The following is a 17,603-nucleotide window of genomic DNA, read 5'->3' as shown; positions in this document are numbered from 1 at the left end:
TCGCGGGAACTCGGTGGAGCTCCGCGTGTGTGGAGAGAGTGTAGGAGAGGGTAGGTGCAGTGCTTCGCCGCTCCTTCTCTCGCCGTTTGCTCTCTCTCCTCCCTGCGCCCCACTCTCCCGTTCGCTCGCTCGCACGTATATATAAATGGAGTGAAGCGCGCGCCTCACTCTCGACCGTTCGGTGGCTGGGCGCCTCTCAAGGCGATGCCAGAAGTCGGTGAAGGCGAATGTCTGACGGCAACGGTACCCCTAGCAAGAAGTGTAATACAATCCAACCCGAGCATTACACCTCTCGCTGGAGGTGACGTCACTGCAGTAGCTTCAACGTCATCATCAACCGGAGGAGAAGAAGCGGAAGACAAGGCTGCGAAGCGCAGAGCGCGTGATGCCGAACGCAAGCGAGCGAAGCGAGCTGCCGATACCGAACTCCGTGCTCGCGAAGCCGCTGCGAAACGCCAACGCCGAGCCGAAGATCCGGAAATGTGTGCTCGATACGACGCTGTGAGACGTCAACGGCGAGCCGAGAACGCTGAAGTTCGTGTTCGAGACGCGGCGGAGAAGCGTCAACGGCGAGCCGCCGATCCTCGAGTGAAGTACATGCGGACAAAGTACTCTATGCAGTGTGCTACCGCCGAGTCCGACAAGTGTCCGACTACCATTCACGGAAGTTGCATTGATCTCGGCTTTACCCGAAACTGTGACGTGCGCATGCTTCTCAAAGACCCTTTGACTGTACACTTTAGCGACCACAAGGCTGTGATTATGGCCGTCAGGTACAGTGACAACACAAACAGGTGCTGATGAATGTGTAAATATATGGTTACGGTACAAATCCTCGTCTCGTCATTAATTTGCGCCATTAAAATTACTACGCCGTGTACTCTCGGCGCAAGAAATGCATTCGCATTTCCTCGCGATTCCCTTCGGGGAGGTGGGGGCAATTTTTTTCTGACGGATTTCACTGTGATGATGAAATAAGCTTTAATTTTCGAGTCAGTGTTCACGATCGTTTGAGCTGTGGATCACTCTAGGTGGGAGGGTCCCTCATTCCAGGAATCCTCTGGCCGCGATAGCAATTTTTGTTCACCAAAACCTTGCACCACGTGGAGGGCCTGCGCGGTCGATGTGGTTGGATGATTTTCTCCGCCAACCGTGATCACACGCTGGTTGCCGACGCCGGATTTTCTGCGGCACTGGGCCCTAAACGCTATCGCATTAATATACTTCAGTGATTTACACAGCTGCATACTTCAGAGCTCAGTTCTTTCGGGAGGCCGTGCAAACTAAACAACCAAATAATTAAAATATAAACAAGGAAATCTATATATCCATGTTTGTTTTAACTTTCTCCGCATCTCGTTCCTTTTTAGTCATTCCTGTCATTCCGTTACTTTAGCCAATATTGTGTAAACGAGACACGCAATAAATAAACTCGTAAATAGGGCCAGCCGTGGGCGCCGATCTCTTACTCTTCAAGCACAGTGCGCAGGACCCGGGACGCCGGGTTGCCGAAGACCGAACCAATGGCGCCAAGAGTTGCCGAGTAGGCGACAGACAAGAGCAGGACTCGCCGGATCAGCAGGTACTTCCTGCGGTAACAATGGGTGTGTACCGGCACATGAAACTCCATGTGACTATCGCAGCCGAGTGTGTATTAAAAAAGGGAATCTTGACGTGTTCCTCATGGTGCATCTTCTCAAACTCAAATGAACAAGGACACGCAGCAATGACACTATTTGTTCGTTGTTTTACCGGTTTGTTTAGATTTCCTGCTTCCCGGCCTTCCTGATTAATTCGAACAAACCTTGACCGCCTCGCTACAGCGAAGCTGTTAGTGTACTTAAAAGAGCCCGAAAACGTTGTCCGTGTAATCTCAGTGTACGCGAAAGAACTCGTACACGAAGCTTTAAGGCGCACTAAAATAAGAAGTGATTTGCCTTATATTATTGTAAATTTTCCTTCTACAATACCAACACACCACGCTCAAAGCGAGAAGAGCTCTGGTAAGCCCGAAAAAGCGCAAACGGGGATGAGGAATGGCGAGGCGACATTGAAGCTCCCGCACCAGCTCCACATGAGGTCTTGGACTTTGACGGTGTTTTCTAGGGCTTAGTTAATTATTTAAAGGTAAAAATTAACTACATTGCGTTCTAAAGGAGCTAGGGACTGAACGTAGAAAGTTTCGGGAGCTTTTGCAGAGCAAGTGCGGCCCATATATGAAAGAATACTTTTATTCGGGACATTCAGGTTCAGTCGGAAAATTGCAAAGATGTGCTTTTTTCCGCCGACTACATTATAACTTCCCACAACTACATGGAAAACTTCTGATCCCCACCAACTCGTACATCTCGTCGCCTTTGTACCTCTTGCCGCATCCAGCACTTGCATGGTTCGACTTCTTTTAATCAATCGTTTTTTGCCTAGCGCCGTCACAGAATGGAACAATTTACCGGATAGAGTTGTCGACGAGCGTAACCCCACAATTTTTAAACGGCTGCTTACTGATCCCCTCAAACTCTAAAACTTATAATGACCTTACTGTGTTTTTCCTTCTTTTGCGATTGCCGATTCCCATTGTGACTTTTCTACTGATTTGCTTTTGCATTCTATTAAGTGTGCCTCTTAGCTTTATCTTTAGTTCTGTTCTCAAACGAATTCACAGGCTGAGTTTGGTAGGAAACGGTAACCATGTTCCTATTCTTACCTTCGCGGGATCGAATCCCGGCCACGGCGGCCGCATTTTGATGGGGGCGAAATGCGAAAACACCCGTGTACTTAGATTTAGGTGCACGTTAAAGAACCCCAGGTGGTCCAAATTTCCGGAGTCCCCCACTACGGCGTGCCTCATAATCAGAACTGGTTTTGGCCCGTAAAACCCCATAATTTAATTTATTCTTACCTTCTGTAACCCCCCCCCCCCCTTAGAGGTCCCAAACAGAAAATAAATGATGAAATGGTGATATCCGTGTAGTCATACTGACTAGTGACTTCACGGATGAGTTACAATGTCGGCTCGAAGTTGAAGAAATGGAACTTTGACCTTCATTTTCTTTTCTAATAATTCACTGGTGGTTGTGAAATGCACGACAAGTTTTTTTTTTCTTTTTTTTTTTTTTAGGCAGGCATTATCGGTCTAATCTGGCTTGGTGTTCCTTTTCGGTGTCCTATTACACTAGGACAGGGAGAAGGAGATGCGAATTTGTGTTGACGTGCGAGCAAAGATTTAAGTGTGTGGTTGTAATTACGGGCAAAAATAAAGACTACTAAAGGCTCGTTTTCTGTCTAATAATAGACGTTACATGGAATGCGAACAAATTGACCTTTCGGAACTAAATGTGACCGCAATTTAAAAGCAAAACGTTTCTTGGCGAATTCTCCCGGACCTTCCTGACCGTGGCTGTTGGATGCTGCTGCTGTTGTCTTACCAAATAGCTCACGCTTAACGAAATAATAAATAACGTGCCCAATGACGGAACCCCCAACTGAGCAGCCCGATGCTTTCTAAGCCATTAGGCCACCATCTCACGTACACTTCTGTGGTGCCAACGCCCGCAAGTTTTGAGCCGATTGCCGCGTGAGTCGAAATGCGTATACAGCACGGATGCGCGATATCACATGCGCGCGCGCCAATTTCCTACGCGCGTAAGGCACGGGAATGAAAAAGTCCAATTAATAGCGCAAGATTATTCGCTCCACGAAGCCTTCGCTTCAAATATCTTCCAAGATGTGCGTTGAATCTGTCGAATTTTATTGCGCTAGCACTCTTAGGGTACTTCGCGCAGTTTCTGGGGGCTATCTATATATCTATCTAGCTAGCTATGTATCTATGCATCTATTTTGTTTGTTTGTTTGTTTGCTTTTGCTGAGGTAACAGCGTTTGAAACCGACCATCGGACCAACTTGGCTCACTGAGTGTGCGGCAGTGTACGTAGGTCCCGTACACTGTATAAGATGCGGGACTGCGTAGGCACCGCCGATCGAAGAAACACCTTGAAGCGCATTGGAGCAATAGGCATGTGCCACTCGATCTGGGCAAGCCTTCGAAGAACCTCTTTGATGTCAACTTGGGTGATGAAAATGATCCCTTAAATTTCTCCGATGCTGAAACGCAAAGGTTCCTCAAGTACATATCACCCCGACGCATTAGCAAGTTGCGCCACAAATGCGCTGGGTATGTTCCGCTTTTCAATGAACCTCTCGCCAACTTGAGTCACTGAGTATATGTCACCGATAGTGCGGCAAGCTAGGCAACAATTCTCAGCGTTCGCAGGCATCAGCGCGCCATGCTTGTCGCCTCGGAGGCCACACGCGAACTTCGCGGCAGTGCCACTAGATGGCGAAGCATGTCCAGAAATAAGCGCGAGATAGGAGCGCGGTTGTCGCATGACGCGTTTCTGACACGCACCGGCGCGCTGTGCATTTTGAAGCACACGTGCAGGCTTCGCAGTGGCGGCGCCAGAGCCCAGTGGTGTTTGGGAAGCGCGGAAGAGGAGTGCTGTCACAGTGCACGCCTCATACATAACTCGTTTCGACGGTAGCAATACGTCATGTCGCTTATTTAGATTCAAGGCAAACGCATTACCGTCGACAGTCATAAAGAAGATGGATTGTGTCGCAATTGTTTTATAACTGGAAAGATTGTGTGCCACGTTATGTGTTATGCGCACCGAAAGTTTGAAGTGTGCAATTTAATAAAGGGTTTGTAAATACTCCATGAAAGATCGTTTTCTTTCTATGTAGGGTTCTTGTTTGAACCGGGTAAATTGTCTGGGGTTCACGTAAGGGCTACACGTGCCATCCAGGTTTAGTTTGACTGGGAGCATGCGTGTCAGAAATGGGGGGGGGCATCGTGCCGCGTCAAAAGTGTGTTTCGCGATCGGTGTAGAAAACTGACCCAGCGTTCTGAAAGGACTTAAGGAGCCATTGAGTTTTTTACATTTGGTATGGGTAGTTTTTTCGAATGCATTATACACATGGTTTTGCAGTGTTCTGGGAACGCTGCACGTGTCACCGAGTTCTCATGAGCTTGAAATGAGAGGCATCGTTAATGTGTAGCCTAAGTTTGTAGTTTCTCGGTTAATTATGAGCTCTGCACATAATTACTGCAATTGTATTGTCTCACTAATATTATGGTTAATAAAAGGCGTGTAACGGGTTTTCACGCCGCCATCGGTGAACTATCCAGCACAATTTGTTTATATATAATGGTAATACTGGTCAGTTACCGGTAATGTGTATGCAATTTTAAATTATGTCGTTCAGAAACGGTATTTGCAGTCAAGTACTTATGTCGCTGTTCCAGAGCATTACAAAGTCATGCGCATTGTTTCTCAATGTCCTGGAATAACAAAACATGACACTGTGCGTGAATTTGCAAAAAGTCAAGTTAGTGTTATGGGGCATATGCGGATATTGTTTTTTAGTATGGCTTAAATGCAAGCACAGAAATGCATTACAGCTATTCAAAGGGGCAGCTTCCTTGGAAATCTGGCTATGATTCTATAAGGTGGCACAAGTCTGCCTGTGCTCTTTCTTCGTTTCGACAGGGAGCGCTAGTTTTTCGGTGACGATTTCTTTAAGCCTAGTTTATTTCAATCGGAAAGCCCAGCCCCCAGACATTTCTTTTAGACACTTGAAAATAGTAAAAAGCCACAGTTTTGCCGGAAAGGCGAAGCATCGACTGCGATAGCAAATTAGTAGACAACTGTACGAGGTAAGGTTAGTAGCTTTATCGGCCGTGTAAACTTGTACACGTTGGCTTACTAACTAAATTAACAAGCATGATGTCATGCGCGCACGAGCACACATGTACACATCTCACTCGATGACCGCGCACACTTGCTGTCAAAACGCTGGCGTGAGGAAGCGCGGTGGCATGCAACGAGCGAATTGACCCCCGCGCTGCCTCTCGCTCCAACGCGAACTAAGCGGCGAGAGCATAACGCACACGAAGCTATCAGCACACGGCGCACTCTGTCCCCATCGTAGACCGCTTTCAAGATAGGGCCCGCGCACGGCCGCGCAATACACGTCCACCGACGGCTTAGTACGCCCCCTCCCCCCCCCCCCCCTCCCCGGTGACTTGCGCGTGATGGAAGATGGCGTGATTCCTCCCCACTTTCCTCGCTTTCGCGCACGAGATTGAGCGACCATCGTCGGGTCACCCTCACACGCTTACCCTCACACACACAGCATACGGCGCGCGGCAACGATGTTATCGCACTTAGACTTTATACGGAACATCGGGGGAGGCCGACGCCTGGAGTGTTCATATAATTGCTATCGCAATAAAAAAAATGTTGATGCCCGCAAACATAAAGCACAAAATCTATCCACGCTCGCATATGCGGCGCTTGCGAGTGATTGCATCGTCTGCTCGTATGTTCCGTTGGGGCGCAGACCAATTAGGCGCGAATCTATCACGTGACTAATACTGGCCAACCAGCGGCACTGTGGCGAAAAAAAGAAAAGGTTCTCGGCACTTTCCAAGTCCCAGTGACTTTACCGTAGCCAAAAAGAAAACTGTAAAATTTGTCGAATGCGATCTCAGCCCGACTTGCGACCACTCTCACGTCAGCTTCACATGTAACGAGCTCAGTGACACTATATATAGCCGATGGCTACGTAAACGTTGGAGCAAAGTACCGAACGTGCCGCGCGTGTGTAGTAATTAATTCTTCTGGTTTTCTCGCACACAATAGACGTGTTGCAATAAGGTACTCACTGCGACTCCTGCTCGAACTTGGCGGCGAAGTCCAGGGTGATAACGCTGCTCCTTTTGCGGTAACCTGCAGACAACGGCAAAGCAAGAGATTATGGCACATCCAGCGTTCTTCTTGGAAAATACGTTATGTGAAGCTTTCTTTTTTAATCTTTCCGATTAAATTCTGTGTAAAAATTCACACACTGCGTGTAATTGAGCCAACTTACGCAATTGTTTACCTACGCCACATTTGTATGCGAGAGCCCTCACTATTTCTATGCCCGGCGAATAGCCGAGACGAAGTCTGGGGAAGCAGGCACAAAAACTATATCCATATGAGTGGCTGCAATGTGGTAGCATTCTAATGATTCGATTAACAGTATCACACGTCACTCCAGGAGTGGCTCGCGTTACGGACCAGATGACCGCGAAGGCACGTACCGTGCGCTGCTTTTAGAATCGGCACACCAAGTCCCATCTTTGGATACACATTCCACGGTGGAGTGTGGTGATCAGCTAGTTGAGTGTTCAAAACTAATCGAAATTAGCGAGACCCGACGGTTACGACACCAATAAACCATTAGGCCGAAATTTAGTTCCTACGGGGGCGGCCCCGCCCGAGCGTGAGCAGACGATAGCCGGCTTCTGCCGGAAGTACGTACTTCTTATCAAAATTCCAAAGCAGATTTTCGCTTCCTTCAGCCTTATTATTAAGCTGCATAAATAAATATACAGAGTAGCAGTAGGAAGAAGCGCACTGATCCAAACCTCATTCTTCATTGATTTCAACTATTCGCCTATATCAGCCGCGTATGGGAATATGCTATACAGGGTGTTTCATTTTAGCTGCACCAAATTTTTAAAAACTGCCTGTGGCAGATAGCACAATTATAATTCTTGATCTAAACTACTTGATGAGGCGACCATTACTTCCACAAAAAATCGAAACGCCTAATTCAATATTTAACATAATTACGCTAATTACCTTTTTAATTAATTATTGTACGGCACATCCTTCAATCTACGAATTATAGCGGCTGAGTTCGCAAGGCGTATCCACTTGGAAAAAATTTTGTGCACTGAACCAGTTTCGAGATATTCATTTTCAAAGTGTCCGACGAAATGCGGGGGCGTTCCAGTTAACTTTTTGAGGAAAACGCTGCTTTATGCATTGAAGCACAAAGTTAATTGAAACGCCCATGCATTTCGTCGAACACATTGAAAATTAGTATCTCGAAACTGGTTCAGTTCTGAGAATTCGTTCGGCAGCGTATGCAATCCGCGGACTGCGTTTTTTCACGAAGCCCGAGGGGTGCGGTTCAGAACCTATTTAAGAGCAAGCTTTAGCTCGTGATCATCTGATAGCCACCATAGAGCATTCTCGCTGAATACCGCTGATATCCCTGGCCACTGATATTGCACAGGTACGCCGTTGCGATCTCAGCGGTCACGCCTAATACATAGTTCTTACAAAATTGCTAAGAATGAAACATGGCGCCAAGATTACGCGTATTTCACAACGGGCTTTGCGCATTTCATGATGGATATGCCGGGATGTGAGCGTGCGACGCTTATCTCGAACGTGGCTTGGCCTAAAATTTACATAGCTGCAAAGGTAACGCTTTCCTAAAATGAAACCGCTATTAGAAATTGACTCACTCGTGCTCGATCTTACAATAAAGTTAACTCAAAGTGGCAACTCTCAAGACACTCTCAAAGTGGCAACTGTTCGCCAAGAAATGCTTCGCATTTATTATGCTATATTTATTCTCCTTTTTCTCTCTCTCTCTCTCTCTCTCTGTCAATCTACGCACTATTCAAACGCACCTAACGCTCCCCTGGTGTAGCCGGACGACAGGCCTGATTCGGGTGTCCACATGGTGTCGCGACTGCCGCGACTGCTGCGGCGAGACATCTGCGTCATCGCCCCCGAGCCGACGGGCTGTGGCGCCGAGGCCATGAGCGCGGGCAGCGACGGGTTGCACCGGTCGGGCTCGGGCTGGTTCATGAGGCGCGCCATGACCGAGGCCCTGCGCAGCATGCGCCGGCGCCGCGCGCTCGTCAGCGCGTCGTTCTCGATCTCGACCATGGTGCACTCGACGATGGGCATCACGATGAGCGTCGCGAGGACGTTCTCGAAGAGCAGCGTGCCGCAGAAGGCGAGCGCCATGAGCGCCGTGAAGACGGCCTTGACGCCGGCGCCGCTCGCGCCCAGGATGGCGAGCGCCATGCGGCTGTATATGTTGGTCCCTTCCATGGCCAGGGCCAGCAGGACGACGCCCACGATGAACAGCATCGTCTCCTGGGTAGAAGGCACTTCGTACAGCAACGGGCTCGAAAGCACCGCTTTTCTAAGGCCGTAAATGTTTTATTTTCAGTTATCCCGTTTTTTTTTTCTTTTATTGTGATAGCAATTATATGGACACTCCAAGCTGACTTCTGCCGTCTGCGTCGCCGTCACCGTGAGGATGCGTATAAAGTCCAACGGCGAGGAAATCGTTGCCGCGCGCCGTATGTTGTATGTGCAAGTGAAAGCGCGCGAGGGACGTGCGCTTTCACGGGTAGTGCAATGTCGAGTGGGTGACGCAACGGGCTGCTGTTCCGAGGGAACAGGGTTCGAAATCGACCGTGGTAACAAGACTCACTGAACATGTGGTACTGTGTACTCATGTTTTGTCCTTCAATGAACCCATTTGACGCCCACATGTGTGACTGGGGATGCGTCCCAAAATATGTGCCACTGGGTATGTACCGCTCTTTAATCAACTTCTTTGACGCCGAAATGCAGCACTGGCTATGTACTACTCGGTGTGCGCTCCTCTTCAAAATACCGCTTTCATACGAACTTGGGACATTGGGAATACGCCAGCGGGCGTGTTCCGCTCTCCAATGAACATCTTTGCCGTCAACTTGGGTAACTAGGTATCTGCCACTAGTTATGTGCCGCTCAACAATGAAAAAAAAAAGAACGCCGCATATCCACGAAGTGAATGATGATGAGTGGGCGAAGCACCGGGGGATCATTCGGGCAAAACGCCGGAAGTGTTTTCCGGAAGCCGGAAGTCGGCTTCCGGTTCCGGCTTCCGGAAGTGGAACCGGAAGTGGAACCGGAAGCGAAACCAGAAGCGGAACCAGCAGCCGGCTTCCGGAAACCGGAGCTTGGCCTACATATTGTCACGACTAAAGAAGACAATGAAGGGAGAGACACGAGCGCAAGCATCTCTATCTCCGAAGAAGATAAAGTTGGCGCGGACAATTAACTGTTGGGCCTTGAATATAGAGCCTGTGTTTGTTGTCGCACCACCGTCGTTCTGTGTGCCGTTCTTCGCATCTTGTGACAATATATATATATATATATATATATATATATATATATATACTGTACATGTGTACAGTATATATAGCGCTTATATAGCCCTTGTGCACCGCAGCGCCCCTAGCAGTCTCCATGCAAACCAGAGAGCTATGGACAACGGACTAGGGACAAGGCTCGGCCCTCAGGAGCTTCGTCCCTAAAAATCGGCAGATTAGATATCACGATGGCTGCCGACGGTAATTCGTTTAGCATTGAAGTAATATAGCAACACAACGTATTGACATTGTCGAAACCCGTTGTGTATGCGGCGTGTACTGCAGCGGGGCGCCTCTCTCGGGATTTCCCTGTGAACACTCAGTGACATCTAGCGGCGCCACCGTGAAGCATGCACATGGCCTCCGAAATCCATGGAGCGCCAGCGTAAACCCAAAGGCACACACTCAGTGACCCGAGACGGCGAGAGGATCATCGAAGAGCGGCACATACCCTATGCATTCATGGCGAAGCTCGCTAAAGCGTCGGGTTGCTGTACTTGCGGAACACGTGTGAGTGGGTTCGATTCTGCCCAGCCCGGGATGAATTTCAAAGGCTTTTTGATTGTACATTCGGCTGGTCGAAATCGGCCATCGCGAGATCTATTGGTTGAAATGCAGCCTGGCTCCTCTCTTACTGCTAGAAACGCGATGCGAAGCGCGCAGTGGGAAGTAAGCTAAGAATGCTAAATTGCATTAAAGTGTGTTGTCTATGAGCCATCGTCCATTCATAGTCTTCAGGTTGGTCACTACTCAAATTTAATTCCCCACATGCAATTTTGAAGACCTTTTTTTTAATGTAACGTCAAATGAAGATGACGGGCCACGTTGTTAAACTGTATTATGTGACATAGGTTATACTAGTGTTACAAATTGCTGCTCTACAACATAGTGGGAGCTACATAAGTGCACGAAAACAGTGCCATAATACGATTCCAAACGAAGTCTCAGATTTGCGTGGGGAGCGATTCTGGCGTTACGCATTGTCACAGTGTACAACTAGCACTCCTGCCGTAAGTGCCACAATCGCAACGGTGTCATGACCCTAGGAAATGGGTTTGAGACGTACCATCTGGCATATCGGGTACTGAGTGAATCGACAGCTATCGACAGAGTGTCCCAGCTATCACTCAGCGCGATTTAAAAAAAAAGATAGGAACGGCGTTACGCGAAGCAAACGTAGTGCGTATTGTTTCCAGTACAGTGGAGTATAGCCGCCAGTATTTTTTTCGTTACTGAGATTTAATTAGCTAATTGTAATTAATTATCTAACTCGAGAAGTACTGTCCTAATTATCAAAGTGTCAAAGAGAAAATTGTAGAGCGACATGGAAAACTCCCGATACAGCTTTCTGTAGCTCAATACGCGCTACATAAATGTCTTTTTTTTTTTCCGAGCTTGAAAGAAGCCCGCGAATACACGCAGAATTGCCGCACGACTGGCCGCTCGAGGCACTTTGCGTGTATTCGCGGGTTTCTTTCGAGCTCGGAAAATCACATTTATGTCGCGCGTATTGAGCAACAGAAAGCTGTATCGGGATTTTTCCATGTTGCTCTACAATTTTCTCATTGACACTTTAATAGTTAGGACAGTACTTCTCGAGTTAGATAACTAATTACCATTACCTAATTAACTCTCAGTAACGAAAAAATTACTATCGGCTACTCCACTGTACTGGAAACAATACGCACAAGGTTTGCTTCGCGTAGCGCCGTTCCTCTTTTTTAATCATGCTGCGTGATAGCTGGGACACCCTGTATATCGGTAATCAACAGAGCCTGTCGTTTAAATAACTACAAGACACATGATCCTTCAATGTTAATAGCCACACATTTCAAGAACAAAAATATACTGCAATGAAGACGAAGAGCGGCTGTGCAGAAGCAGTGGCATTACAGGCGCACCGCACGCAGCAGCTGTTCGATCTCAGAGACTTTGCTCGGTGAATCGCTTCACCCGTCAGCTGCTCCTCTGTGTATAATAAATCCACTTTACATTTAGTGTATGTGCTGGGCTCCCCTTAACTTTACCACCCAGGGACTTTGCTCTCCTGACGCTACTTTCCACCATGCCAGGCATCGACCACCAGACACTCCCGTCATCACCGGTCCTCGGCGCTGGCGCTCTTCGTGAATGCGATCCAACGATCTTAAGTTGGAGGACGACAGTGGCATCGAAGATTGGCTTGCGCTTTACACATGGCTGAGCACCTACGACTCTTGCGAATGCGCCCACTATGCTGCGAGGCTGGGCATCTGTTGCGCGCGATATGTTCTTAATGCCGCCGTTTCTGTACAGGCGCTCTTCGTCTTCATTACAGTAGACGTACTCGTACTTTGTGGCTTACCTTGGACCATCAACGAAACTTGTCATCGATCTCGCGTACCCCTCTATTTAACAATCGCCGCTCACTACTTTCCTGTTAGAAACGCTGTGTCCCATTGATACACGTATGTCATATTTGTCACACGAAAGTACGGAGAGCGCAGTGTTAATGAAAGGAAATGCACCTTAGATAAATGACGATTGTTTTTGAGGTTCAAGGTAATCCTCAAAAGGTGCCTATTTTTCTGAACGGATACAGTGAAGCCCCTATAGTGCGTTGCAGCCACGTGCGGAGACTGCGCGGTTAACGGTCTTCGTCACTGGACCGTGTACAGCGACGAGGCGCGCTTGCTTCCAGAACGCGGCACACTCACGTTCATGTAATGCTCAGCCACGAGGTCCGGGTCCATGACGCCCAGCAGCGGCAGCAGCACGAAGGGCACCGACGACGCCATGGGCGCCGGGATCACGTTCAGCGCCCAGAACTCGAACACGAGAAACATGCAGTAGGCACAACGACCTTCCTGCGAGTCGAATGTAAGGAGAAACTTTGGCAAAGCAAAGACGACGTCCGCTGCAACACTACACGATGGAGCAGAATCCACGCTATGAATAATAACCTAGGCCGGACAAAGCAAGGCTGCCTCCTTCTATCATGCAGCTGTCATTAGACTAAAGCTGCCACCAATCGGAGTGCTTGCGGCGCAATTTTTCTTTTTCTTGTGGAGTCAAACTCGCAAAAAAAGCGTCAGATCCAGAGCATGTCATGACCTTTCTGTTATCATCATGAGAGGTACAGGCACGCTCTTTTGTGTGTCATAATTAATTTGTGTTGCTCATTTACCGTCATCTAGACATCTGCGCATATCTGTGATGATACCAATTGTTTTATTGATTCTTTCTTGTGAAATGGTGCTAACAAAGAAGTATAGAAAGTCTTAGTTGGGCAAGTTGGTTGGAGTTCGCGGTATAGAAAAGTAGGTGCAATAGCATGGACACATGTAGAACGAGTACGAGTTCAACGTGTGCCTGTTTATTAATTTTCTTATTTATTTTGCACGCCTGTCTATCCGTTCCCATGAGCGCAGTATAATATTCACTATAGTATAGTATTCACTATATACACTATGCGGCTGATACAGGGCAGCCTCCAGGGAATGGGGTGCAGGTGCTCATCAAAGCATATAAAAAATGGAGGAGGATTCTCTCACTCCTGTTGCTGTGCTCCGTCACTCTGCTTGGTATTAGAATAGCGCCAAAATGGCGTGGCAAATATGTGTTTATTGTATATGCTTTAACTACACCCAATTTGCGTGTGAATGTCTGTGTGCTGACGTGCAACATGTACGCTCGAGCTGTTCTCCTAGAAGTGTTCGATTACGTGCACACGCGCACCTGTTGCGTTCAACGTTGTGCAGGTTTTATTGTAGATAATGTTCAACCTACTATTCAACCTAGCACCGTGAAACAAAATGGAAAGGCCCGTAACTGGTATCGAGCTATTAGTGGCATCTCGTGAGCATATATTTATTACAAAGGGAAAGAAAAGAAAAAAGAAAGACAAGCAATATGCTTACGTACCGTGGTTCCAGGTGCTAGTAGGGGCGCGAGGTAAATCGGTGCCAAGTACGCCACTAGCATCTGCGTCCCGCTGAACCATCGCTGTTTCGACGCCACAAAGGCGTACACTGCGGTAAAGAGCGAAGAAAAATCGTCCCAGTAAATGACATTGGCGCATTATGTATACTTGCATGAATGACCATAAATTAAGTGATACACACTTTTGCTTCAATAAACATTTTGAGCTGATTAAATGAGTGGTTCGAATTATTCGGTTTAACGTACCAATGCAGGGCGTGGGTTATGTGAGACACAGCCAATTTGGGAGAAAAGGCTTGAGTATATTCATTTTTCATAACATACATATCTGGGATCTTTAAGTTAGGGCTTAAGGTGTTGAGGAGATCCAAGAGCGTCCGTTCTTAATAGATTTTTTTTTTTTTGCGGATAGCGTTCGTTCATGGTAGTGTACAGATGACAGCACACGTGTTATAAAGGTTAAGTGTTGTGGCATTTCAGCATATCTGTAGCTAGGGTGAAGAAACAATTTACTCCTAAGAAACAACGCCTATGTCTTGACTATGCGACTGTAATAAACGTTCCCAGTTTTTTGTTTATTATTCATATTCGTCCTTTCTCTTCTTATCCCCACTTCCCTATCTCCTTTTGGTTCTCTTTCCCTTTTCAGAAAATAAACTTTTACAGGTAAATATGACGCAGCGCCAACCTAGGAAACGAGCTCACATGATTTTGTCCTATTACGGGGATCTGGCTTTCGGGTGTAAGGCTTCCACGCTCGCGAGACAAAGTTTGGAAACCTCGGAATCAGCAAAACATTCGCTGCTCCGCAACGTGAAATAGTTTTTTTTTATGCCATTCATTTTTATAACAGGCGCACGTAGGCTGTGCTACTCGATTCAATCGCCATGGGCACGCTGCGAAAAAAAAAAAGAAAGCTGCTGCACCTTAAACCTTTCGCTTTCTAACAATTCTAGCATCGCTCACGATTAACTTTGAGCGACAGCGTTTCCTTAAGGCAGTATACGTCGACAAATATACATTAGGTACGACTCATTCCTATGAAATTGAGAGCTCGACTCGTCAGGCTGAGTATCTACAGTCACTGAATGCATCCCTCTCATGTACGCATTAGCAGCCTCAAGAGGGAACAGCAAGCTAGTTTCCGTCACAGAAGCATATGGCGTCGTTATTTGCGTTGTGGTTTTCTGTTTTGCCGTACCCCCGCCTGTGGCTCAAGCGCAAACAGGTCACGTTCACAAACCGCTATCGCAATAGGAGTGTTCTCTTATGTCGTGCAGCAGCAAGCATATATTGCTTAACCAGCGATCGACGTAGCCTAGTGAGTCTGTGGGGCAGTGGCTTTGCTTCTGTGGTCATGCAAGCTATTACCATATGTAACGTAGAGAGAAACCAATTCAAGGTTTTTCTGTTTCTTTCTACAAGCCGTACACCTCTGTCTACGAACGAAGACAACACACGAACGAAAGTTTTGCTACAAAGCCTCCGCTACGTGTCGCGTGCTGCCCGCAACCTACAAGACTGAAACGAAGCAGTGCAAAAAGAAAATTTGAATGAAAAAAAAACATGAATTACGTGTTATACGTCCCAAGACAACGCGCGGTCTATGAGGGACGCAATAGGGGGGAGGGGGCAGTTGAATATTATTTACCGCTTCGGATTGTTTAATATCCACATCGATCATCGTATTGTGGCCACCGTGGCGGCAACGCCCTACCTCGCGTTTGGCATCGAAAAGCCACAAGCATTTAGTCACCATGGCGGAAATAGCGAGAGGAAAAACAACAAAGCACTGGAGGATGGAAAAGAAGAAATTCGAACACTTCGTATAGTTCGAGAGACACGTACCTCTCTTCTTGAGAGACAGCATTTGTCTACCCAGTGCAGTGTCTGGTCCGGAGTACGACGCTGCCTCGAAGCGACCGCACAGAACGGCCGTTCCCGTCGAAGAAGCCACGCGCTAAGCGAAGACCATTCGCACGTGCATCGAGCCACGTCGCGAGTGGTCGTTTTCTTTCCATCTAATGGGTCGTGCCCATTATTGAGGCACTAGGCAAGACTCAGATGGATAGAGAGAAATTACCATAGAAATAACCTCGCTTTCAAAGTTCCAGCACTGTTGAAAAACCAAGTTAGAAAGGGTAAGTTCTTTGTAGGCAGGAAGGCAGGCAGGCAGGCTCAAAGCGGCTGAAGGAGCCAACGAATGCTAATCTCATTAAAAAATACCACAGGATGATTTGGAATGTATGACACAAAGGTTTAAGCGTTAGCTGTGCTGCGTGCTAGGATTTGTGATCCCGATATGGAGCTTGCCAAATCGCTTTGTGATGTGAAGATCCCGCTTCCTCAGTGAGAATTAGTGTAAATGATGTTTTCTAGCGTTCTCATTTAAACTACGATGCTCCTCTCCTATGCTCGAGTACTGACCGGCTTTCTAAAGCATGCACTGGCGCAGCTTGTCGCGCAGCAGCGCGCTGAGTGACGCACTGCCGCCGGCGCTACCAACACCGTGAGATTCTTCTTTCTGCGGTTTTACGTGCCAAAACCAGTTCTGATTATGAGGCACGCCGTAGTGGAGGGCTCCGGATTAATTTTGACCACCTGGGGTTCTTTAACGTGCACTACAACGCAAGCACATTGGCGCTTTTGAATTTCGCCTCCATCGAAATGCGGCCGCTGCGGCCGGGATTCGATCCCGCGATCTCGTGCTCAGCAGCGCAACGCCTTAGCTGACTGAGCCACCGCGGCTGGTGCCGTGAGATTAAACACCACCTCAGTAAGACGACGTGGCGGCTAATGCCCGCGGCGCCACCAACTCACGAAGGGCCGTGTCCGCGACATGGCTAAACGTACCCAATACTGCGGGCACAATCGGTTTCACCACCAGTGATGCCATAGGGTTGCTCAATACCACGTCTCTCGAAGCACCCTATTGATACATGGAGTACCACACCATCTGGTGGAGCTATAGGCAACCGAGCTTTGCGTCAAGCCACCAAACACTCATCTCTCATTGTTGGAAGCGTACATAGCGGATGAACTGAAGCTGTTTAACCGCCTTTCTTTCGGTCTCTCCAATACCGTCATCTTTGAAAGATTCGTGGACCATGTTCTCGAGCATATTTAAAGCGGTACATTGCAGTAGTCAACCTCAACGACATTACTGTGTGCACTGAAACCATTTTCGCAGAACCAAGAACAACTGGAACTAGTTTTGCGGGCTCCCTTCCGGAACCAGTTAAATAGAAGCGGCTGCTGTGGAGATTGTTTTTTGAGCTGCGCAACTTAAGATAAGCGCTACTTTATCGCCCATGGCCGTTGTTATGAGCTTTCCAGCCGCCGAGACCTACTACCCTTGGTGAGCACAAGACAATCGCTTATAAGGTTACCAGTCGTGGTGGCTGGTAACGTTCACTTAAACGCTCCGACGTCTAAGTGAAGCGATGGACTTAATAGCACACACAACGCGGAATATACCTGTGACTAGATCATCTTCTGCTAGATAAAGTTCATGTCACTGCAATGAGATGTATACACATCTTTGCAAATTGATTCAGTGAAATGAGCCCTGACAGCCTCAGATATTGAACATTTGGACAACCTTGTTTTTGTTTAAATAGACAGTTAT

At 47.7% G+C, this 17,603-nt stretch overlaps 1 protein-coding gene across 1 annotated transcript; it reads right to left on the bottom strand.

Moving 5' to 3' along the window:
* Window positions 1-1,465: 1,465 nt before the first annotated feature.
* Window positions 1,466-15,918, bottom strand: LOC119444817 (solute carrier family 13 member 4-like). The gene is made up of 6 exons (XM_037709158.2): window positions 15,824-15,918; window positions 13,958-14,064; window positions 12,751-12,900; window positions 8,531-9,005; window positions 6,725-6,788; window positions 1,466-1,589 (listed from the first exon to the last, which is right to left on the bottom strand). Exons 1-6 carry the CDS (start codon window positions 15,843-15,845, stop codon window positions 1,466-1,468), a joined length of 942 nt encoding a protein of 313 aa, XP_037565086.1. The 5' UTR covers window positions 15,846-15,918.
* Between the last annotated feature and the right edge of the window lie 1,685 nt (window positions 15,919-17,603).

The sequence above is a fragment of the Dermacentor silvarum genome, chromosome 3, assembly GCF_013339745.2.
Source record: "Dermacentor silvarum isolate Dsil-2018 chromosome 3, BIME_Dsil_1.4, whole genome shotgun sequence".
Lineage (NCBI taxonomy): Eukaryota > Metazoa > Arthropoda > Arachnida > Ixodida > Ixodidae > Dermacentor > Dermacentor silvarum.
Note: the sequence above shows the minus strand (reverse complement) of the source record. Positions and strands in the feature narration are given on the sequence as shown.